Here is a 25389-nt window from a genome sequence, read left to right on the forward strand (position 1 = left end):
AAAGGTTTCTGAAAGTCTGAGCTTCACCCAAACCACCGATAACAATTTTTAAACTTGCGTGCCGCCATTTAGTAGACTCGCCACCATCCTCCTGCTCTCTCATTGGTTCCTGATGCTAGTCACCGCCATGAGCCCCTTCTCTCCTATTGGACAGCATTCCTCCCATCATGCATCTATGTACGTATACGTGGTGGCGTGCCTACCTCGTCCACTTCGTACCAGCATCGTTATTGTACGCACGCGTTATTCGTTTGGTCTAACGATTTCGTTTAGTAACGTAAATTCGTTAGTGATTTCGTTGCAGTATACATACTTTATTGTGTTGTGCGGAAACTTTATTGTACTTAATACGCAAATTACGTACAAGATAACTTAGTCACAAGAAAGTTGAAATTCTCGGAAAGAAGTGAATGCTCTCTTTGGAGACAAAGATGGAGATTATCAAGAAGTATGAAGCTGGTATGCGATTGAGTGTGATCACCAAGGAATACGGCCGAAATCCGTCGACAATAGGCACCATCCTTAAACAGAAGGATGCCATCAAAGCAGCTACACCGTCCAAGGGCATCACTATTTTGTCCAGCAAGAGGACCCACGTGCACGACGAGGTGGAACAGCTGCTTCTTGTCTGGAAAAAAGACAAAGAAATCGCTGGCGATACGGTAACGGAGACGGCAATCTCCCACAAGGCCAGCGCTATTTTCGGCTATTTGATTGCGCAGGCGGAAGACGACGGAGGGGAAGGGACATCAACGCAAACCCCAGATTTCAAGGCTTTGCATGGCTGGTTCGAGAAATTTCGTAAACGAACTGGCATCCATTCGGTGGTGCGGCATGGGGAGGCTGCCAGCTCGGACACGAAAGCGGCCGAAGCATTTAGAAAGACTTTCGACGAGATGATGACCAAGGAAGGCTACAGTTCTCAGCATGTTTTCAACTGTGATGAGACTGGCCTTTTTTGGAAAAAAATGCCCTGTCGGACGTATATCACGGAGGAAGAGAAGAAGCTACCTGGGCATAAGCCTATGAAAGACAGGCTTACGCTCGCACTTTGTTCGAACGCCAGTGGGGATTGCAAGGTGAAGCCCCTACTGGTGTATCATTCCGACACTCCTCGAGCCTTCAAGGCCCACAAAGTGCTTAGGGAGAAGCTTCCAGTGATGTGGAGGGCTAATGCAAAAGCCTGGGTAACGAGGCTTTTGTTCACGGAGTGGGTAAATCTGTGTTTCGGCCCGACAGTGAAGAAATTTTTGGAAGAGAAACGCCTCCCCCTGAAATGTCTGCTGGTGTTGGACAATGCCCCTCCTCACCCTCCTGGCCTCGAGGAAGATATCCTAGCGGAGTATTCTTTCGTCAAGATTCTTTTTCTTCCGCCCAACACCACCCCTCTCCTCCAGCCCATGGACCAGCAAGTGATAGCAAACTTTAAGAAGCTGTATATGAAACATCTTTTCAAGAGATGTTTCGACATCACCGAAACCACGAACCTCAACTTGCGTGAATTTTGGAAGGAGCATTTCGACATCGTCATTTGCATCTGACTCATCGACCAAGCTTGGCAGGAGGTTTCGAGGTGAACCTCGAATTCCTCATGGAGGAAACTCTAGCCTGGTGCCGTATCCGCCCGAGACTTCGAGGGATTCGACGTGGGCGAAGCTGGTGCTGCAGAGTCAGAAACAGTTGACGATCCCGAAACTTTCCCAGCCAGGTTTTGACGAGATCGTTGCACTCAGCAAGTCCATGGGGCTGGTCGTCGACGAGGACGACATCAATGACCTTCTCGAGGAGCACCAAGAGGAGCTTACGACGGATGACCTGAAGGAGTTGGAGGCCATGCAACATAACGTCGTTCAAGAGGAGTTCTCTAGCAGCGGCGAGGAAGAGGAGGAGGACCCTATGACAACGGCAAAAATTAAGGATGTTCTAGCTGCTTTTCATAAAGTGCAATCGTTTATAGAAAAAAAGACACCCCGAAAAGGCTCACACAGTTCGTATGCTTGCGCAGTTCGGTGACGTTTGCCTGAGTCGTTTCAGGAACATTGTGAAAAGTAGGCAGAAGCAATCTTCCTTGGATCGTTATTTTTTAAAGAGGCCTTTAGCATTAGCAGGAGTAAGCAAAAAGGAAGAACCAAGTGATAAAAAACAAAGTTGAAAGCAAAATGGAAGAACCAAGTGATGAAAAACAGAAAGTTGAAAAAAAAACCAAAAGCAAAAAAAAATGAAGGAACCAAGTGAAAACAAAGTTGAAAGTGGTGATGAAGTTGAAATTCTGTTAAAAAAAAAAAAAAAAACACCTACGTAAAAGTAAAAAAAAAAAAAAAAAAAAAAAAAAAAAAATAAAAATAATAGTTTTTTTATTTTTTTGTAAAGTGTTACAGTTTTGTTAATGTGTTTCGTAAATTTTACTTTATGTATGTTTTCCTTACATTTTTTTATGTGTTTTTGTAAAGTTAAGTGTACGTACGTATCTGCCGTTTGTCCTCCTCCTCCTCTGCCGCCACTTTTGGAGATAGCCTCACTTGAAAGGTAAGCTTCCACATTTTACGTACAGTATTTCTTGTGTACCATGTACACTAATACACTTTTTTTACAGGTTAATTTGCATTTCGTTATTAAGTTAGGTATTGAATTGTCCAAATTGTTGTAGTATTTCATTGTTTATAGGTCAATTTAGCTTTATTATGAAATTTACTGGGGTGTTTTTGGAGGGCTTGGAACGGATTAGCCATTTTACATGTAAAATGTGGTCCAAGATACGAAAACCTCATGATACGAAGGGCGCCTCGGAACGGATTAATTTCGTATCTCGAGGTACTGCTGTATGTACAGAATTGTGTTTGAAAACAGTAAAGCCCTCAATCCGCTACTAGTAGTGGGTAATATTTTCCTGAACCGAAAAAAGAGCAATTCTTTAGACTTTCGTTTAAATCCCAGGTTTTAATATTTTGGGGAGCGTGAAGGTACAAATATTGTATAGGAGCATACCTTTATATCATAAAGGTATTTATTTTAAGTGACTGTCTTTTGATAGGGCTTTTGGACCCAGGCACAGGGGTCCCTCATACCGCTTGTGTTTCATGCTGGCTAAATCGAAGCAGTTTTCTCCCCAAGGCTGTTCTTTGCTGCATTTGTATGAGAGCCTTGCTCCCTGAATGGAATCCAACTTGTGGTGGCAGTAAAATCCACCAAGGATTCCAGATCAGGTGAGAATGTTTTAGGTTTCGTACAAAAAACCTTTAGCTCGAATGGCTGAGCGGAATTTTGTCTAGCTGCACTACCCACCATCCTCTTCTTAATGTGGGAATCGGCTAAATTTAACAGTATGTAGGTAAGATTCATCTCAGATAATATGAATTTTCATAAAATTTATTATTTGGATACTTACCTACTGTTAAAGTAGACCCACCCATCCTCCCCACAACTTAGTGGGCTGTCAAGGAGAATTCTGAAGAGCTAAAACATTCAAAACACCTGGTGGAGAACAGGTAAACTAGACAGTCATCCGGGCAGCCATTCGATTTTTTGTTTGAATGCCGACTCGCCTAATTGGCGGGGAGATATAGCTAAATTTAACAGTAGGTGAGTATCCAAATAATAAATTTTATTATGAAAATTTATATTTTCTTTAAGAATATTAGGAGTTACCTTTCTTGTAGCTAGGCAGATGTAGCGCATTCTTCAGTTAAGTGTTGTGAAACCCAACAAATTACTGGTAGAATTTGAGGATGGAGGAGAGGGAGTCTTCAGAAAGGTAAATTGCCCTTCTGTATGAAGGGAGTGGGGTGTAAATTAGGGAGTGGGGTTTAGAATTTAGCTGAGTGCACTAGTTCAGTATGAGATTTTGAGAAGGCCAGTGCACAAAAGGTGCTTATTATTAAGTAAATTAGATCTGTATGCTTTGAGGATAGAATACCTCGGAGTAATTGCAGTCGGTTCTTATCTGTAGTCAACAAAGGCAAGTACTAAATTAATTTCAGACTGCTAAAGGTGAAATGTTTTATGAACTGGATCAGGATAAGAGCAGTAGATGGTCAACCTTGTAGGTAGCATTGTAGAACCAAGATGTGATGACATTCAAATGTTGAATATAGTATAATCCTCACTGCTGAATGTAGATGTTTGTTGAGATTATCACAGATGACTGAATGGGAAATAAGGCTGCCTTTATTTGCCCAGGGGAAATTTTAGTGATTAAGAAGAAAAACAAAGAATAGTCAACACTCAATTTATTTTGTCTGACCATAAGGGTTAAGTAATATCATATGTGATGTGTAGCCGGTGTTAATAGTCCAGGAACTTGAATGTATTCTGTAAAATTATGTCCATCAGCCCATGTAAGAAGTTACATTCGTGCTCTGCTCTCTCGATACAATTACTAAGTGGATCTTGAGGCATAAGTTGGCATGCAATATAAATATGCTGCTTCTCCATCATGTATTAATAGAAATTACGTAGATTTTCATGTAAGTAACTTACCAAGTAATTATATAACTAAATGTTTTACCTTTCATGGCAAATTTTTTTAAATTATGCAGTAGCACTTCTTAATTGTTTACCTAGGTGACAGCCCTACCCTCTATGGGGAACATTGGAACAACACAGCAGGCATTTGACAGTTCATTTTTGCCAGCAGTGATGTACACGTAAACATCACCGCCATTTGTAGCAACTTTGGTTAGGATTTGCAGTAGTTATTTCATTCTGTTGGTGAAGTACAATTTTGTTTTGCTTAGTGCTACTAAAGTCAGACTTTTGTTAGAATTTTAATCAGCTTTGCTCATAATTGTCAGATTCTAGCATGTCTAGTGTTCGCTCTTGCAGCGCGATAGGCTGTAATGCTAGGCTACTTAAAGTTTGTTTTGATTCTCATACTGTATGTAAGAGTTTTATTGTGGGCCAAGTTTACAGTGTAGATAAAACCTGTATCTAATGTGCTATGTGGATAGTAACCAATGGTTAGTTTTTAATTCTCATGTGGTCAGATTAGAGAGAGTTAGAAAGAGGTAGGCGGCTCATGGAACAGGGAAATACTTTCTTAGCTTAGAGGGTACAACTAGACCTAACTTAGAAATTAGCCATATTGTTCTGCCACTTTCTCTTATTCCTACTTTCTCCCTTGACACTGACCCTTTTACTGAAAACAATCTTCTCACTTGCCTGTCTTCTTGCTTTTTGATCCTAATACCATTAGCAGTCTTGAAGCTAGATTTGATAAGGAAATTAATTTAGTTATTGGGGCTGTGGCTGAACTGAAAAATTCTGTTCAAGGGATTTTACAAAAACTGCTTTGGTGAAAGTGCAAAGTGATAGTGCAGTGCAAGTGGAGGAGGCAACTGCTTGTCCCGTCAGCTTTCCTAGACTGAGGCCACTGTCCTGCTCCCCCACATCAGGAAGAAGACATAACCGAAAGTCCAAGGGAGGCAGAGGGGGTTTGCCCACTGGCAGTTGTCCCCTCAACCACACCTGTTGTACAGTCCCAGGCCATCGGCAGGGTTTGTCCAGGAGTGTGCATGGCTTGTCTCCAGCTCTTCCAACAATGTCAGTGTGGACAGGAAGCTTCATTCACGTTACTTGTTATTTTCCTGTCCTCTCAAGCACTCTGCAGCGAACTGCACCATATCAGGATCTGGTGGGGGAAAACCAATGCTTGTAAAGAAGTATGTAATAGCAGTCTTTTTGCAGTCCCAGGCCCTCATGCAGTTATGCAAGGGACCCTAATGTGTCCACTTCAGTCCATCAGCGCCCTCCTCTGTCCACTTCAGAACATCCGGAGTCCATCTCCCCTGTCCACAAGTGTCCACAACTGTCTGCATCGGACCTTCCAGAGGACGGTTCATCTTTTCTCCCGACTTAAGTCCATGAGCGTCTACAACTGTTTGCATCGGACTGTCCAGAGAATGTCTCATCTGTCCGCTAGACTTTTGTCCAAAAGTGCCCACCCAATGCTTCCAAGCACTCCACTTCTAGAAGTTCCAAGACTCCTGGATGCCCATGGCCTTTTCATCGCAGGGACTGCTTCCCCCTGCTACTCCAGTGAGACCTTTACCTTTGTCTGCGGACACTGATGAACCTGCTTTGGCTCCAATTAAACGTCAGTTGGAGCAAATTATGGACCTTTGGAATCGTACAGTTCCTAAGCCTGTCCAGGATGAAATCCTGTCTGATCTCTTTGGACAAAGAAATTGAGCAAGAATTTGTGGCTACTAAGGCATTTACTGCTTTATTAACGTATTTAATGGCAAACGTTCCCTCCTGCTTTGTCCCAGCTGCCCAGTCTTCACCAGCCTTTCTTAATGAGGAATTGGTCAGGTGACTGACCGTCTCCCCAAGTTGGTTCATTCTTTTACTTCTAAGAAAGCATTTAAAGAAATGGAGCCCTGGCTGTCTGCCATGAGAGACCAGGGGAAAGCATCCTTCGCCTTTCCTCCTCCTAAATTGATCAGCAGGAGGTACCAGTATTATGCAGCTGGGAAAGCTCCTTAGTTGGGAATCTCTGCCTCCTTCGAAGGGGACTTCTCTGGATTGATGGATTGACAGACTTGTCTGGTCGCTCAGCTTTTGCTTTAGCCAAGATTACATTTTCGTCCACGGAACTCTTACCCCTGAATCAGGACATATTAAAAAATAATCAGGACATCTTCAAAGTTTTTGAGGTTCTCTGTTTTCTTGATTGGTTAGTGGGCCCTTTGGCCAAGAAGACTGAGGATCATCAGGACCTGGATGGGGATTCTGCTTCAGACTAGCTGGGGGTTTTGGCTTGTGTGGACTAAGCTGTAAGGTCGCATGAACTTTCTGTCCTCGTTACCTTAGGGGTACTCGAGAAACGAGAGGTATGGTGTTCCCTCACTTCCCAAGGATTCGCACCTTTCCAAAAGTCAGCTTTGAAGTTCTCTCCGCTGGACAAGAATCGCCTTTTTCCACAAGATACAGTATAAGAGATGACCACAGGTCTTCAGAATAAGATGATGCAAGACTTGCTTACTCAGTTTTTAAGATGCCCCAAGGAATTGTCTTCCTAGCTTCAAGCAAGAACCATTTCCCCAATCCAGTAATGTCCCTTTCGTTGAGGAAGGACCAGATGGCTTTCAGGTCACTCCCATCAACCCATTTTGCATTCAGGAACTCTATAGAAAGACCTTTGCCTACCAGCCCAGAAGTGAACCAGTAATCCTCCCTGTACCAGTAGGAGCCAGACTCCTGGCTTTTTTGGAGAAGTGGCTAATAAGAGGAGCAGAACTGTGGATTGCCAAGGTCTTGAAGGAAGGGTATATCATTCTTTTTTTGGAGAACCCACCTTAGGTTACCTTTCCCATTAAATTGACAGCCTACTCATGAGGCTCCGAGAAAAATTCTGCCCTTCTGGTAGAAGCCTTCTGCCTCATTCAGAAAAGAGCCATAGAGGAGGTTTGGGACACTGACACAGAGGGATTTTACAATAGTCTTTTCTTGGTTCTCAAAACATGGTGGGGTTGGAGGCCAGTCCTCGATGTGAGCTCGCTCAATGGTTTAGTCTTGAAGACAAAATTCAAGATGGAGAAAAGTCATTTGGTCCTTGCTTCCATTCAACAGGGCGACAGGATGGTAACGCCAGATATGCAGGATGCGTATTTTCATATCTATTTTCATCCTGTGTCCAGAAAATACCTTAGGTTTGTCTTTTCAAGGAAAAGTATACCATTATAGGCCCTTTGCATCAGCCTTTCGATGGCCCCTCAGGAGTTCTCTAGAGTTCTTGCTCCTCTTTCAAAATGGCTCCATTTTGTAGGGATCAACGTGATTCTCTACCCAGACGACTGGCTTTTTCAATCTCCATCCTTCAGGACACGAACAAGACTATTCTTCTGACCCAGGAGCTGGACTGTCTTTTAAACCTTCAGAAGTCCCAGTTGACCCCTTCACAAGAAATCATCTATGGTCTCTGAACCTAAAATTCTTAGCCTTTTTATCTTGCATGGGTCAGCAAAAGATGAGCACTGGAGCAGAAACATGTAGCCAGACAGTTACAGCTTCCTGATCACCCCAGAAATAAAACCAGACCTGCAGTGGGGGCTGTCAGAAAGAAGGCGGTTTGAAGGGAAGTCCCTTCATCCGCTGAACCCAGACCTAAACTTTTATTTTGATGCGTTGGATGTAGGCTGGGTAGCTTTGTTAGAGAATCAAGAAGTCTCTGGGACTTGGACTCTAGATCAACAGGACTTTCTCATCAACATAAGAGAACTGTTGGCAGTGCATCTAGGCCCTCAGAGTTTTGCCTCTAGTCCGCAACAAGCCTGTAGTGGTTCATGCGGACAACACAACAGCCTTATCCTACATTGGAAGCAAGTTAGGACTCGCTCCTGCTCTCTCTGTCAAGCAGCGAGAGACATACTTCTGTGTGCAGATCAAAATCAAGTGACTGGTCACTCGGTTCATCCAAGGAAGACTAAATGTGATATGATGGTGGACAAGCTGAGTTGTCAAAAGCTAGTCCATCCCATAGAATGGACCTTAGACCCCCTATTTTGCCTAGACCTTTGGAATTTATGGGGCAAACCAATGCTAGACATGTTCGCCACCGCTAGGAACCATTGTCTTCCTCTGTATTGCTTGCCAGCCCCAGACTCTGCCATGGACCATGGATGCCATGCTGCAAGATTGGTCAAACCTCCCTCCTGTATGATCAGGGAGGTTTTGAACAAGTTCCAGATGCACAGCAATATAAGATGACCCTTATAGCTCTCTTTTGGCCTCAGAGAGTTGATTCCAGACCACCACCTTCTGGTGGAATTTCCAAGGATTCTTCCTCAAAAACAGTCGTTTCTCAGACAACCCCACTTAAAAGACACCACTTGGGGTTGTCCACTCTTGCTCTGACTGGATTTAGACTGTCTGTAAGCTGGTCAGAGTGAAGGCTTTTCATGGGGGACTGCAAAAGCTATTGCTTAGTGCAGAAGATCATCATCTACCCTTGTCTATCAGGCTAAGTGGTCATTCTTCTGACAGTGGTGCCTCAGTGGCAATATCTCTTACGACCACTGTAACTCAGATTACAGAATTCCTTCTCTTCCTAAGGAAAAGCAGGAACTTTTCTTTTTCGAGCATTAAAGGTTATAGGGCTCTGCTTAGCTTGGTCCTTAAATAGAGGATTGAATCTCTCTTCAAACCCCAACGTCAAGGACCTGTTGAAGTCTTTAGAGATGACAAAATCTGAAAAGGACAGTTCAGTATTCAGGAATCTGGATGTTGTCCTTAAATTGCTGTCGAGGCCCATCATATGAACCCCTCAGGACCTCTTCCCTTAGGAATTTGACTCTTAAGACTCCTCCCTCTTTGCGTCGGCCACAGCTACACACACCGGCAAAATCCCATCCATACAAAGTGAGGTCCCATCCAAGCCCAGGCATTATTCTTTCATGGTAAAGAGCTTCAGATATCCTAGGACAAGGAAGAAGAGAGGTTTCTATGTTCAGTCAGGGCACTGGAACACTACCTGCATAGGGCAGAAAAGATAGGGGTAGTACTTCTAATAACCTCTGTTGTTCGGTTGATAACCTATCTCGCCGTGTCAAAGAACGCCTTGTCATTTTTTTGAGATTTAATTAAAGAAGCCCTCCCAGATCCAGGAGAAATTTTTACCGAACTTTAAAGTAAGAGCACATGACATCAAAGCTATGTCCACTTCCTTGGTGTTCAGACTTAACATGTCCCTGATGGCTATTATCCAGTCCACGTACTGGAGTTGCCAGTCAGATTTTGCTTCTCATTATTGGAAAGACTTGGAAATGGTGTTTAATGATTGCAGTACTTGGGGGTTTTATCGGTGGCTGGCATGGTATTAGGTGAAGAATCATAGGAAGCACTTTGTTCTCTTTTCACCTTGACGTAGGGTTTTAGTTTTTGTGGAGCCTGAGGGTCTGAAGTACCTGGAGTATCCACCAGTCTTAGTGGTTAGGGTATGGTCTTTATTGAATGCTTCCAGACCAGGTGACAGCATTGTCTTTTTTATCTTGGTACTGCGCCCATGGCAAGGGCACCTTTTGTTAACTCAGCTAGTTAGTGGACATTATCCCTCGCTACAAAGTCCTTCCTAAGTAGAGGTGACCCAGGGCAGTACTGTCAAGCCACTACAGGTCAAGATGAGCATCAACCAGAGGCAGTACTCACATGCAGTAGCTCTCTTGCCAGGTAAGGAAACAACAAGCATTAGATTCAATGCTGGCAGATATTCTGTTTTAAAGTCATTATCCTGCTTTAATGCTTCAGAGTAGATTATGTCAGTGTGTCCCACCTCCATTCAATGTGGAATTCAGCTATATAATTACTTGGTAAGTTACTTATAGTGCTCCTGACTTTTACACTGGAGTAAATTCCAGAACCTGCCACGGAAATGCAAAAATCCCTTCTAAAAATGCTTTAGTACTTGGCTTATAACTGGCAAATATCCACTACCCCTCAAACTAAAATGCTTATAACTGTCTAGTATTTTATTTCACTGCTTAATTTGATAGTTCAAACAAAAATATACCTTAAATTATCACACTAAAACAATTTAATATTTCAAACAAATACACCCCAAATCATCATCCCTAAACATCCTAGGACATCTTAGATTAGTACCCATTTGCAACTTATGCATAAGTATATACCCCCCCTAAAATGCTTATAGCAACAATTTACTCATTTTATAATAATGTCAGCATAGCAAAATCTCTATAAAATGTTTTAATACAAATTAAATAAATCTGTCTTAAAGAACATCTGACAATTAATAGTTACGCCTGTACTGTATACATAAAAAGTTTTCTCTTGTAGCATTGAATTACTATTAAGCCTTTTAAAATTATCACTAAATCTCCTCCTCCTTCCTTTTTTTCATAACTGCTTACAGTGGTCCCGCCGTATATGCGGGGGATGCATACCAGACCGCCCCCGTGAATAGTTGGAATCCCTATAAAAATACTTAAAACTTCCTATTTTGTTAGTTAAAACTCTAGAAAACCCACTAAAAATTTTGATACCTGGCTTTTTTTAATAGCTGTATCACAAAAAGTGCATTTTATGATAAAAAAAAAAAGGAAAAAAAAAAAGGAATTTGTGGATATTTCTCACAGAAAATTACTGCGAATAGGTGAATTTTCCACGAATAATGGGGGAAAATGTTCCAGAGAGAAATCTGTGAATGTCAGTCTGCGAATCTGGAGAATGTGAATACGGGAGTCCGCTGTATTCACTAATTACTCTATTTTTTCATATTGTGAGGCTCAGAGGTCTGGATAAAGTAATCCTTTATAATAATAATTTTCATATTGTGTTTGTGACTAATTATTGATTTTTATGATAAAAATGATTTACATACTACTCATAATGTAGTCATGTTATCTATTAAGCTCATTCCAGGTTGGGCCCTGAACCAAGTATACTAAGTACTATATGATTCTCTCTCTCTCTCTCTCTCTCTCTCTCTCTCTCTCTCTCTCTCTCTCTCTCTCTCTCTCTCTCTCTCTCTCTCTCTCTCAGGGTAATGTAAGGTTTATTTGAAATAATACTATAAACTTTATGATAAGCCATGTTGTACAGTATTTAAAATATCTGCAAATTATTTTCATATTTTCCAGTCTGCTTTTATGTACTGGAATATAAGATGAAAATAATGAGTGATTTATTTTAGATATTGCACAAGATTCTCTCTCAAAAAAATCTACACACACACACACACACACACACACACACACACACACACACACACACACACACACACACACACACACACACACACACACCTATTATGCTCACAACCTGGAATGAGCTTAACAGATACATAACTACATTATAAGTATGCTGTGAATATTTTTTATTATAAAAATCAGTGGGATTTAGTTATAAACACAATATGAAAAAATTCATTCAATAGTGAATATTGTTGCTTTATGAAAAAAAGCATTAGTAATAATTCGAGAGACATGGTCCATAGAAAACTCCACAAATTAATGAAAGTTTCCCGTGGAAAGGTGAGTAATGTTGTTCCACAAAAATCCTCAAATTAGTAAATGTTCCCCAGGGAAAGTGAATAGTAATGCGTTACACAAAAATCGACAACAAAGTGGACTGCAAAAATGTGAAACGCATAAAACCGGGTGGGCCACTGTATATGAAAATATTTTAATGATAAAATTGTTTCATATATACTTACTAAGTAATTACTATGTGAGATCCCCCCCTCCTCCCCTCTCATGTTTCCCTTAGAGGTTGGGGCTGTCACCTAAGCAAACAATTAAGAAGCGCTACCATGAAATTTTAAAAACTTTGCCACGCAAGGTAAAATACTTAGCTATTTAATTACTTGGTTAGTATATATATGGATCTTAATATTATCATGAAAATATCATACCTTGGAATAAAAGCTTTAAGCTTAAATATTTTTGATAGGTGCAATGCATTTTTGTCTTTTAAACTTGCCCTGAGAAGCAGAGAATAAGGTTTTGTACTTTTAACCAAATATTAATGTGTTGGAAGGAATTTTAGGATTTCTACCAATGGTTGTTGGATAAGCTATCCAAGATAATTGTCTTATATCTCCTGTCCTGTACTTTCAGGGTCGCTGCTATATCTTGCATGCCGCAGTGATGAGAAGGGTAGAGAAACTGTAAAAGATCTGCGTACATTGACTGGTAACAAAGAAATCCACTACCTGCATCTGGATCTCTCTAGATTATCCTCAATAGCAAATTTTGTCACAGCTTTTGAAGACAGTGAGTATATTAGATGTGGCCAGATATTTTTGTAGTGTTTGGAACTACAGCATAGTGTTATATAAGTAACTTGCCAAGTAATTACATAGCTACAGTTTTCACTCGAATGGCAGCTTGGATTCAAAATTTTGTGGGGAGTGCTTTAGTATAGTTTATGTAGGTGATCACCCCATCCCACCAACGAAATATTGGAATGGCCAGCAGACAATCCTCATTCATTTCCTAACACACTTGGTGGCAGCACCATGTCTGGCGGTAGCTTTATTTATTTTTTCCAGTTATCAGAACACATGTATGGTAGCAGTCAAGCTGAAGTCTTTCAGGATGAGTTTTTTCTTCTTTTGTTCTTTTCATTGATTCAATCATCAACGAGCCACCAGTAAACTACACCATTTGCATTTATGGTTTGTTTACCGGTTAGGCTATTGGCAGTGCCGACAATAGTTTTGCCTTAAGAGTATTTCTCGAATGTTACGACATTCCATTCTGAAAGTAATTTGTTGTTACATCTTTTCATTAGGCCATAACTTTGGTAATTTATGAATTGTTTTCCAGCTACAAACTACAGTAATACCTTGAGATAAGAGTTTAATTCATTCTGTAACCGAGCTCGTAAGTCAGTCTACTTGAATGTCAAACAAATTTCTCCCATTTTAAATAACTGAAATAGATTTAATCCGTTCCAGCCCTGTGAAACATTCCCAAACCATCCTAAATTTTGAAAAAAGACATTTATTTGATTAGGAAACATACATGTATACTTTACCAATGCATAACAAAATATATGAAATAAAAGTAAAAAGAGGGTTTAGTGCTATATTCTTCCCTTGGAGACAGACTAGTTCGGCTAACGGAGGTGAATGGCGGAGAAGGGAGGGAGGGAGGGAGGAAGGGATGCAGGCACTGTAGAAATGTAAACTAAAACTGCACTTTCTTAACACTAAATGTAAACTAAAACTGCATTTTCTTTACTTTAAATAAAACTGCACTTTTCTTACTTCAAATGAAACAAAAAAAAACTTGATTGAAAAAATGCACTAAACTTTAAACTTAACCTAAGCTTAACATTACGTATTGTACTACATTTTTCATTTAATAGTAACCTGTTTTTGCCTGTTTGGCTGCACTTTCATCACTTTCACTAGCAAGCCTTTTGAATAAAAATGTGTTCAAAGAAGTTTGCTTTTGCCTGCCTTTTAAAATGTTATGAAAATGTGACAAACAAGTGTCATTAAAAAGTGCTGAAGCACAACTATTTGAAACTTTTTCTGGGTGTTCCTTTACAATGAAACTTGAAAGCTTTTCCCATATTGCCAGCATGTCTTTAATTTCACTTGTGGAAATCACTTCTTCCAGCTCTACTTCCTTCTTGCTACTAATCTCCTGCACAACTTTCGTATATTGCATCATCTGTAGCTCCTTCAACTCCCCAGTTGAGAGTTCCTACTGATGTTCCTTGACAAGCTCGTTTACATCACCCTCATCTGCCTCCAGACCCATCGACTTTCTGATGGACACAATCTCCTCCAACTCTTCTTGTGCGGTCTCGGGTTCAAATCCTTCAAAGTCTCTGTCTGCAACAGCATCAGTCCATAACTTTTTCCATGCTGAGGTCAAGGTGGTTGTTGTTACCTCTTGCCATGCCAAGTCAGTAATGTGTAAACATATAATGATTTTGTAGTGATCTTTCCAAAGCGCTCTAAGGGTTAGATTTGTTTTTTCAGTCTCCTCAAAGCAGCAGCGGAACAAGTACTTTGTGTAAAGTTTTTTAAAGTTGGAAATGATCTGCTGATCCATAGGTTGTGAGATTGTACTCATGTTGGCATGCACTAGCATTGGCATGCCACATAACCTGTAATTTTTCTTTAATAATCTTGTGAATCTTAAAGTCTCGAGGATTTTTGGAATGATACACTGGCAGTGGCTTTACTTTGCAGTTACTGCTAGCATTTGCACACAATGCAAGGGTCAGACAGTCCTTCATGGGTTTATGGCCTGGCAGCTTCTTCTCTGCGGTGATGTAAGTCCTCTGTGGCATTTTCTTCCAAAACAATCCTGTTTCGTTGCAGTTGAACACTTCATCTTGGATGTAGCCTTCCTTCGCAGTAAGTGCAGCAAACCGAACGATGTGCTCATCAGCTGCCCTAACGTCGGCACTCGCAGCTTCGCCCCGCTTCGCCACCAAGTGGATGCCAGTTCTCTTCTTAAAATTATCAAACCAGCCATGACTTGCCTTAAACATATCTTCTACTGCCTCTTTTGAGTTAATGGTGCTTTCGTCTTCAAGTTGGTGTAAATAATACGCACCTTTTCGTGTATTACAGTCTCCTTCACTGTATCTCCTGCCAGCTCCTCTTTCACCCACACCAGCAGAAGCTTCTCTATTTCTTCATTGATATTTGTCCTTAATTGGAACAGAATTGTAGTTCCTTTCACTGGTGTTGCACTTTTGATGGCATCCTTTTATTTAAGGATGGTACAAATTGTAGGTGTACTGCGGTTGTACAGCCTTGCCAGTTCAATCACTTTTTGCTTTACTAATATCGATATCATTCTCTTCTTCTCACCACTGTCCTTTACACTCGCTTTCTTCGGCCCCATGATGGCACACAAAAATTTAGTAAAAAATGTAAAAATTATGAAAAAGAAAAAAAAAACGGCGCACAAGATTAGACTTGATTCTGCGAGTAACATGAGAATGAATGAGATGCTGGTTGTGCTGATGCTGGACTTGTGCGCGCCAACTAGCAGCAGCCTCCTGAAACACTCTTATTTCTGAATTCTGCTTGTATCTTGGACAAAAATATGGACCGAGTTGCAGCTTGTATCTAAAAAAATTCTTATGTTGGGCTGTTTGTATCTCAAGATACAGGGGGTCCTCGAGTTACGACGTTGATCCGTTCTTAAGATGCGTCGTAACACGATTTTCAGCGTAAGTCGGAACATTGAAAAATACCACATGATTTAATGTAAATACCTATCAATAACAACGAGAGAACAATTCCTTACCTTTATTAATTTGATTGGCTTGCACACTGGAGAGGAAGCTGCGGTGCTGGAGAGACTGGGGGAGGTTAGTGAAGAGAAAAAGAACCTCCAGAAGATACTGAGGCAGGTGATTCTTGAGGTGAGGCAGAACATACTACTGGAGATGCTGAGGCAGGTGATTCTTGAGGTGAGGCAGAACATACTACTGGAGATGTTGGGGCAGGTGAGTCTTTAGGTGAGGCAGAACCTACAGAAGGTGCTGGAGATACTGGGGCAGGTGAGTCTGGGTTAGCAGAACATTCAGAAGGTGCTGGAGATTGTGGGGCAGGCGAGTCTGGATTAGCAGAGGCAGCTGAGGTAGAGGGTACAGGATCTCCTGCAAGCCTCTCTACCTTCTTAAAATACTGCTCCAGGTTAGTCTGAACAGAGAGCGACCTCTTTTCATCCAAGATCTCCTTGTAACACTGCATCAAATCCATGACGCCTCTGGAAACCCTAGTGAACCTGTCCAAGTTGGGATCCTGAGCCTCAAAAGTTGACAACGCTTGCTGCAACTCTGCAAAACCTCTTATCAAGTCCTGCCTTGTGAAAGCCTTAGGCTCTGGGGTGGGTGCTTCTTCTTCTTCCTCTATCATCTGCTTCTCCAGTTGTATCAGGTCCTCAGCAGATAACTCCTCGCCATGAGACTCCAGCAGCTCTGTAACATCATCAACCTCCATCTCCAAATTGATTTCCTTACTCAGGGCAACAACGTTCTTGACAACTAGCTGAACTGTGTCCTCAAACCCATGGAAATCATTCACAAATTGAGGACAAATTTTCTTCCAGACCCATTCATGTTTTTTTTGTTTGCTTAACCTCCTCCAGGATTAGCAATGTTCTTTACAGCATCAAGGATGTTGTAGGATTTCCAAAAGTCCTTCAGAGTCAAGTCCTTCTTGGTTTCAGTTGCCTGTAAAGCCATAGCAATTGTCCTTCGTAGGTAGTAGGCCTTGAACGAAGCAATCACTCCTTGGTCCATAGGCTGTAAAAGGGCCGTGGTATTAGGTGGAAGGTAAACCACCTTGACATTAGGGTTGAAGTCTCCCAGCTGGGCAGGGTGTCCAGGGGCATTGTCCAGCACTAGCAACACCTTAAAGGGGATACCCTTGGAGGCGCAATACCGCTCCACACTTGGAACAAAATGGTTTACGAACCAGTCCTCAAACACTGCAAGTGTCACCCATGCCTTCTTGTTGGACTTCCAAATTACTGGTAGTTGACCCTTCCAAATGCCCTTGAGTGCCCTTGGATTTTCAGCCTGATACACCAACAAGGGCTTCAGTTTGAAGTCGCCAGCAGCATTACCCCCAAGAAGTAAAGTTAGCCTCTCCTTGCTGGCTTTATGACCGGGTGCTGACTTCTCCTCCTTGGCGATGTAAGTGCGGTTAGGCATACGTTTCCAAAACAAACCTGTCTCGTCTACGTTAAACACTTGCTGAGCAGAATAACCCCCCTCCTTAATTATCTCAGACAACGCTTTAGGAAATTCACTCGCTGCTTTCCATTTCCCCACCTAAAGCAGCCTCACTTAAGGAAATCACTCGCTGCTCTCATCACCCCTAGCAGCTTCACCTTGCACTTTAAGGTTATGGTAATTGGCCGAGCCTTAAATCGCATAAACCAACCCCTACTAGCCACAAACTCTTCACTTTCACTTCCCTCCCCCTTTTCTTTTTTCAACGCTTCAAACAATCTTTTCGCCTTCTCCTGAATCACCATAAGGCTGACTGGGATACGCCGTTGATTTTGGTCTTCCAACCAAAGCACCAATAACCTTTCCATTTCAATTATTAGACCACTACGCTGCTTAGTTATCACTGTCGCTTTCATAGGAGCAGATCCTTTCACATGTTCAACGATACGCTCTTTATCTTTGATAATGGTAGCAACGGTCGAACGGCTAAGGCCAAGCGAGCGGCCAATGTTTGTTGGCGTTTCTCCCTTCTCAGATCGCTTTATAATGTCCACTTTAATTTCCATGGTGATGGCCTTTCTTTTCTTCGATGCACTACCATCAGAAGAGTCCGCCTTGCGCTTGGGAGCCATAACAAAGAGCAAAAAGTTATAAAAACGATACAACACGAGGGAGAGAGAGGCAGTGTAAATAACCAAAATGGCGTATGGGCGAGGAATGAGCGTAGCGAAGCGACGCCGTCCTCTCCCCCCGCAAAGCGTATTCTTCCGCCGTGCGCCCGGAACTAGTTCGCGTTTGTTTAAGTCGCTTACGACGCTAAACCGTGTAAGACGGAACGACGCAAAATATTATTTTTTATATTTTTATGGGGGCGCGTTCGTAACCACGAAACATCGTAAGTCGAGACCGGCGTAACCCGAGGACTTACTGTATTGCTGTACTACGGAGCCACTGATAGTTTGTTTTAAAAGTATTTGAGTGTTACAACACTCCATTATAAAAGTAATTGGTCTGTGTTGGGCCTTTTCATTAGTTCATAACCTTTGTAATTTATGAATTTTCTGGCCTTAAACTACTAGAGCACTTTTATTATTATTAACCCTCTTACGCCGATTGGACGTATTAAACGTCGAGATAAATTGTCTCCCGGGTGCCGATTGAACATATTAAACATAGGCATAAAAAAGTTTTTTTTTAAAAATTCGCGGAAAAATACTTATAGGCCTACCAGCCGAAAACTTTTGAATCACGCACCTTGGGGGATGCTGGGAGCTCACGGATCAAGGCGTTGCTTTGTTTACAATCGTTATGCAGGCTCGCAAGTGCGAATTTCTTTCTTATCGCACTAAAAAGTATCAGTTACATTTCTCAGAAATTTTTTCGTCACTTTGACATAATTTCCGAAATAATTGCATAAAAAAAAATATATATAAAAAAATTTGACATTCGGTCAACTTTAACTCGTCAGATATGGTCAAAAACTTCAATTGTAAGCTAATACTCTTACAGTATAGTAATATTCAATCATTTGTCTTCATTTTGAAAGAAATTGGAATTCTCTAGGACAATATTTAGATTTATGGTGAATTTTTGAAAAAAAATATTTGTTTACTTCCGTGCATTACGAATTCATGCATTATTTTGTGATAATATTTTCTCTGTGTTGCTTTTATAGTTTTACAATGTGTTATATACCAAAATGATCGCAATTTATTGTACATTACAACGAAAAAAAATAAACGCGTTACCTTTAACCGTATTGCGCATAGCGCAATTTGAATACAATTATATATGAAATTGTTTTCCCTCTATCATATATCGCATTATTTATATACGATAATGATAATTTTTTTCATTTCTGATGGTTACATACTAAACTTCAGGCAATGACAAAAAAGGAGCTAAAAATGAACTCTTAATCTTGAAAACTAACCGCGCTGTGATTTTAAATAAAAAATATTTTTTCTGCTTCCGCGCTCACTCCGAGACCGCCTCGGCACACGGAAGATGATTTTTAACCCTTGAACGCCGAAGCGGTAAAAAAAAAATGTCTCCCGTGTGCCGGAGACGTTTCAGAGTGAGCGCGGAAGCGGAAAAAATATTTTTTTAAAAAAATCATAGCGCGCTTAGTTTTGAAGATTAAGAGTTCATTTTTGGCTCCTTTTTTTGTCATTGCCTGAAGTTTAGTATGCAACCATCCGAAATGAAAAAAATTATCATTATCATATATAAATAATGCGATATATGATAGCACAAAAACGAAATTTCATATATAATTGTATTCAAATCCCGCTACGCGCAAAACGGTTAAAGATAACAAGTTAATTTTTTTTTCGTTGTAATGTACACTAAATTGCGATCATTTTGGTATATAATAAATTGTAAAACAATAAAAGCAACACAGAGAAAATATTATCACAAAATAATGCATGAATTCGTAACGCGCGGACGTAAACACATATTTTTTTCAAATTCATTATAAATCTAAATATTGTCCTAGAGACTTCCAATTTCTTTCAAAATTAAGACAAATGATTGAATATTACTATACTGTAAGAATATTAGCTTAAAAATGCAGTTTTCGACCATATCTGACGAGTTAAAGTTGACCGAATGTCGAATTTTTTTTATATATATTTTTTTATATGCAATTATTTCGGAAATAAGAAAAGCTACAACTTTCAAATATTTTTCGTTTTATCCTACATGAAATTGCGCACATTTTAATATATAAAACTCTATGAAATGCCTAATATGAAACGGAGCAAATATTCCGAGAATGGGACTTACGCATTTCGGAGATTTGTGGCGGAGAATCCGCGTGCGGAGGGAAGGAAAGTTTTTTTTTTTAAATTCACCATAAATTTAAATATTGTGCTAGAGACTTCGAATTTGTTTCACGATGAAGATAAATGACTGAATATTACTAGACTGTAAGAGTTTTATCTTACAATTGCGTTTTTCGACCATTTCGGTAGAGTCAAATTTGACCAAACGTGGTTTTTTTTCTGTTTATCGCGATTTATATGCAAATATTTCGAAAATGAGAAAAGCTACAACCTTCAACTATTTATTGTTGTATTATACATGAAATTTCGCACATTTTCATATATAAAACGTTATGTAACGGCTAATTTAAAATGGTGCAAACATTACCACAATCGCACGTATGATTTTTCCGGAAGAGTTACCGCGCGGACGTAAAGAAAATGTTATTTTTTTCATAAATTCACCATAAATCGAAATATTGTGCTAGAGACTTCCAATTTGTTGCAAAATGAAGGTAAATGCTTGAATATTACTAGAATATAAGTGTTTTAGCTTACAATTGCGTTTTTCGACCATTTCGGTAGAGTCAAAATTGACCGAAGGTTGAAAATTTGTCACTTATCATTTTTTATATGAAAATATTTCAAAATTGATAAAAGCTACAACCATGGGTTGTTTTTAGTTGTATTTTGCATGAAATTGCGCACATTTTCATATATAAAACTTTATGTAACGGCTAATTTAAAATGGTGCAAACATTACCACAATCGCATGTATGATTATTTTCAGAAGAGTTACCGCGCGGACGTAAGGAAAAAGTTTTTTCATAAATTCACCATAAATCGAAATATTGTGGTAGAGACTTCCAATTAGTTGCAAAATTAAGTTAAATGATTGAATATTACTAAAATATAAGAGTTTTAGCTTACAATTGCGTTTTTCGACCATTTCGGTAGAGTCAAAGTTGACCGAAGGTTGAAATTTTGGCACATCGTTATTTATAAGAAAATATCTCAAAACTGATAAAAGCTACAATCATGAGTATTTTTTTGTTGTATTCTACATAAAAATGCGCACATTTTCATATTTAATACTCCATGTAATGGCTAATTTAAAATGGTAAAAAAATTATGTCAAAGTGACGAAATAATTTCCGAGATGTGTCACAGATACTTTTTAGTGCAGCAAGAAAGAAATTTGCGCTTGCGCGCCTGCGTAACGATTGTAAACAAAACAACACCTTGATCCGTGAACTCCCAGCATCCCCCAAGGCGCGTGATTCAAGAGTTTTCGGCTGGTAGGCCTAAAAGTATTTTTCCGCGAATTTTAAAAAAAAACTTTTGTATGTCGACGTAAAATACGTCCAGTCGGCACCCAAGAGACAAAAATGTCGACGTAAAATACGTCCAGTCGGCGTTTAAGGGTTAATATACCCCTTCGGCGTTAAGGGTTAATGAGAGGAGATCAGTCCTGGATAGCAAAAGTGTTTAAGACTTACTTCAAGTAAGGATACAGTGTAAAAAGGAGGCAGGGTTTAGTACCTCCACCATTAGAGGGAATAGTAGTAAGAGAGGATTATTTTTCTTTTTGCCGGGTACTATTTCACTATTTGATAGTTTTGTGCAGTAATTGAACTCAAACCACCTTCATGACAAAACCACCAGTTGCAAATGCTAAGTCCAAAAAGGGCGTCAGTCATCAGTTACATAGGTCCTCTTAAGGTCTACTGTTGTTCAGACTGATTAGATGATCACTGCTCTGCCTGACATTTGTTAGAAAATGTCTTTGGATCATTCTTTGTTGCATTAGAAGAGTTGCTTCTATTGCAGTTGCTTGTTATGATTACTTTAAGGTAATCTTATCTTTCTGTCCAACCCCTCTAGGTATTACTTCTTAGTGCATATGTGGTTTTTTTCCCTGTTCCACCTTTGGATAGATCCTTGTTCTTCATCTGTATATTTTCAGGATTTCTTTATTTAGCTGTCCAGCCACTCCAACTCCATCCTTTCACTGTTGTAAGCACTGAATTGTTGAAAGTGCCCAGTGCAAGCCTAAATTGCATAAAATCAAATTAGTTTCTTCCAATAATATTGAATGTTATGGCTGTGGTGAATACCAATAATTTTAGAAGGCATATGAGATTTAAGTAAATTTAGCAGTCCTGTATAGCTTTGGAATTGCCTTTTATTTGTCTTTGGCTGTATTGCTGTGGTATGTCATGATTGTTAAGTTTTGGTTTTGTCATTTTTGTCATATTTACATTTGTGGTTTCTTTACTCTAGCACCTCTTAATACACTAGCACCTCAACTGAGACCCTTATGAGGGTCTAGTTTCTGATAAGAAAAAAGTCTGGTACTAATTAAGATTCTATATTATAGGTCTGGTACTAATTAAGATTCTATATTATAGCCTGTACTTTAATAGTTTCTAGATACTTTAACAGCTAACAGCAATATCTATGACGTTAAGTTGTTTAAAAATTTAAAATGTCTAAAATGGTAACAACAAAACAGTTGTAATAAGGTAGCTGGTAAGTACAGAAGTCTTTAAAGTTGTAAATTCAGAAAAATCATTGGTAGCTATACAAATCTGAGCCCACCATTCAGCCTAATGGAATAACATACTGTGCAAGTGTATTTCATTGATTGGTATTATGTACATACTTGCGCACTACTATGCATTTAACTCGCCTAAAGTCTTCATTTTTTTATTAACTTCTTGAAACTGTAGTCTGATCAATATGAGATCTTGTCAGAGCCTTATTCACACCTTGCCTTAATTTTTGTTAGCATAGTGCAGTACTGTGTGTAAATAGTTAAGGCACAACGATGATACCAGTCCAAGAGAGTAACTTTGACGTCATGAAAACTTCGCTGGTAAGCCCTACCCACCTGTCTCGACTTGCTTTTTTTCCCTTATTGAATTTCCACTTAGTTTCCAGACCCTTGAACATAGATTGAAAGGTTAGGGGAGGATAGTGGTACCCTTGGGATCTCACACTTCAGGTGCTATCAGTTTTAATCTAGACATTCTTCTTTTATTGACTACTTTCCTTTCCTTATTTGATGTCGGTGACTGAAGTGGTTGCTGTGCCATTGTAACCAAACACTTTCCTATTCAAACTGACCCGTAGACAATTGTCAGCTTTCTCCTTGTTATGTAGGGTGAAAAATCTTAAATGCAGCTGCATTCCTACAGCCCCGCCCACAATTACATAGCATAAGCAATATAATTGCTCGGGTCAAATATACCTGTGGGCTGGATATATATAGTCTATGACTCTTGCCATTGTCCCATGTCACCAAATGAAGAAAATGGAAAACCAGCAATAGACTATATACTGAAAAAAATTCCTGTTCATATCACCAATTGCCTTAGTATACTTTCAGGCTATCTATCTGTTACTCAAAAGAAAATACATATATAATACAACATACACATCAGTTTTTGAAGTAAAAATAAAGGCTCTCAATACAACATACACATCAGTTTTTGAAGTAAAAATAAAGGCTCTCTCTCTCTCTCTCTCTCTCTCTCCTCTCTTCTCTCTCCTCTCTACTCTCTCTCTCTCTCTCTCTCTCTCTCTCTCTCTCTCTCTGTAGTAACATCATTGTTACATCACAAGGAATTTTATCTAAATTGCTATAATTGAAGTTGGAATTTCTCATCATTTTCAAGAAGAAACTTTTGGTATTGTACTATGCTTATCAAAAATTTACGGTAGGTTGTGAATAAGACGGTCAAAATCTCATACTGATCTGACTATTCTTAAAGTTATTAAAAAAAAAAAATTCAGGCATGTGAATTGCACTGTAGTTCTTTTAATGAAGGTGAAATACAGCCTTTGGTACTTTTTAATAATCACAGTAAAGCACATGCAAATTCCAGTCCTTTGAAAGATTGGATGACTTGTATGGTTTACTAGGGAAAAGAAGAATGTATGTATAGAGTGACAGATAGGATTAACTTCATGTTTGAATAGTGAGGAACCTAGTGGTTGACTGAAATGAAAACCATAACTTGGACATAATCAACAAATCCTTGAGTTTTACGTCTCTGTAAAGAGGATTGAAAGTATTGTCTGTAAAGAGGATTGAAAGTATTGCATATACTACCCGACAGACAATTAGTTAAGTTTTCTATTGTGTAGTTTATTGGTTAACCTTGAGATTTCACGTTTAGAAGTTCATGATAACTGAATGATGAGCAGTTGTAGCATTGACAAGAAAGACGATGCCTATATGTGGGTGTGCAATATTCTTGTTGCATTTATCTAATTTATAATTGCGAGGTCTTCCTTTGGGGAAATTGCATTGAATTCAAGTATATAGAAACATTAAAAACTGAAATTTTAATCCTTCTACAGCCAACAAAGGCACGACAAAATTAATTTTTTTCCACTCCAGATTATCTTGGTGGGATCTGTTTTTCTATTGTTTTTTTTTTGCAAGTACGTAGTGGAACAGACATTTAGGCTATGCAAAGGATAACTACAGTATTTAAATTTTCCTTTGTGACGAACATTAACCCAAAGACTTGTGGATGATGGTTGAGGAATTTTTGGTAGACATTATTGGGATGGCAGTTTAGTGAAGATAATGTGTATAGTAACCTGAAATTTTATCTTTTAAGGAGAGAAAAGACTGGATGTGCTCATAAACAATGCTGGCATATTTCATCATCCATCATATCTGACTGAGGATGGCATAGAAGTTACATACCAAACCAATTTTCTTGGTAAGTCTTGCAGGTTTTCTTGCTTTTTAACTCTTTAAATTAATGACTTTTTATACTGACTCACTCCCTTTGTATATCTTAGGGTTGGGTTTATAAAGAAGTTTAGTGTGGTAAAATGAATTTCATAAACAGAGACTTTTCGGTTGAAAACGTTTTGAGACTTAAGGTATACAAAACCATTGAATCTCTTAGAAGAAAGCAGAATACATTTAATGCCATTACACTATTATTTAAAACAGTTTGCTACAGGGTCCAATTTCTGTAATTATAGGGCTTGCCCCCAAATGATTGTTCTATTGTTCTTGAGTGGAAAGTAAAGACTGGGATAATGGAAGTTATGGAACATTATAGTTGATTAGTTGTTAGAAGAGAGCAATTTACAGAGATCAAAAGTAAATGACAAATTGCAGTGTAGATGAGCCAGAAGAATTCCATAAGAACCTCCAGTTTTGTTGACTGTTTTATGCAATGCATATTGCAAGAGTTGCCTTCTGTTGAGCTATAATATAAGTTCTTTCACTTTTAACAGTACAGTTTTATGAATGTTAATGTGTGGTTAGTACTGTAAGATGGGTCATTCACGCTCAGAATTGTCCCCAGACATGTCGAAAGGGGAGGAGTGTCGAAAGAAATGACACAACCATTGGCGTTATGACCAGATCTGTGTAAACTGCTCATTTGCTTTTTGGACGTGGTAATAAGTTGACTAA

At 39.5% G+C, this 25389-nt stretch overlaps 1 protein-coding gene across 6 annotated transcripts in view; it reads left to right on the forward strand.

The window, feature by feature from the left end:
- LOC135217947 (retinol dehydrogenase 11-like) overlaps positions 1–25389 on the forward strand; it is a 297263-nt gene that overhangs the window by 179394 nt on the left and 92480 nt on the right. For all 6 annotated transcript variants that reach the window (XM_064254076.1, XM_064254092.1, XM_064254060.1 and 3 more), the window contains 2 exons: positions 12573–12728; positions 24575–24679. In XM_064254076.1, the coding sequence (XP_064110146.1) occupies positions 12573–12728; positions 24575–24679 (261 nt within the window). The remainder of the gene's footprint in view (positions 1–12572; positions 12729–24574; positions 24680–25389) is intronic.

This window comes from Macrobrachium nipponense, chromosome 19 (genome assembly GCF_015104395.2).
Source record: "Macrobrachium nipponense isolate FS-2020 chromosome 19, ASM1510439v2, whole genome shotgun sequence".
Classification (NCBI taxonomy): Eukaryota; Metazoa; Arthropoda; class Malacostraca; order Decapoda; family Palaemonidae; genus Macrobrachium; species Macrobrachium nipponense.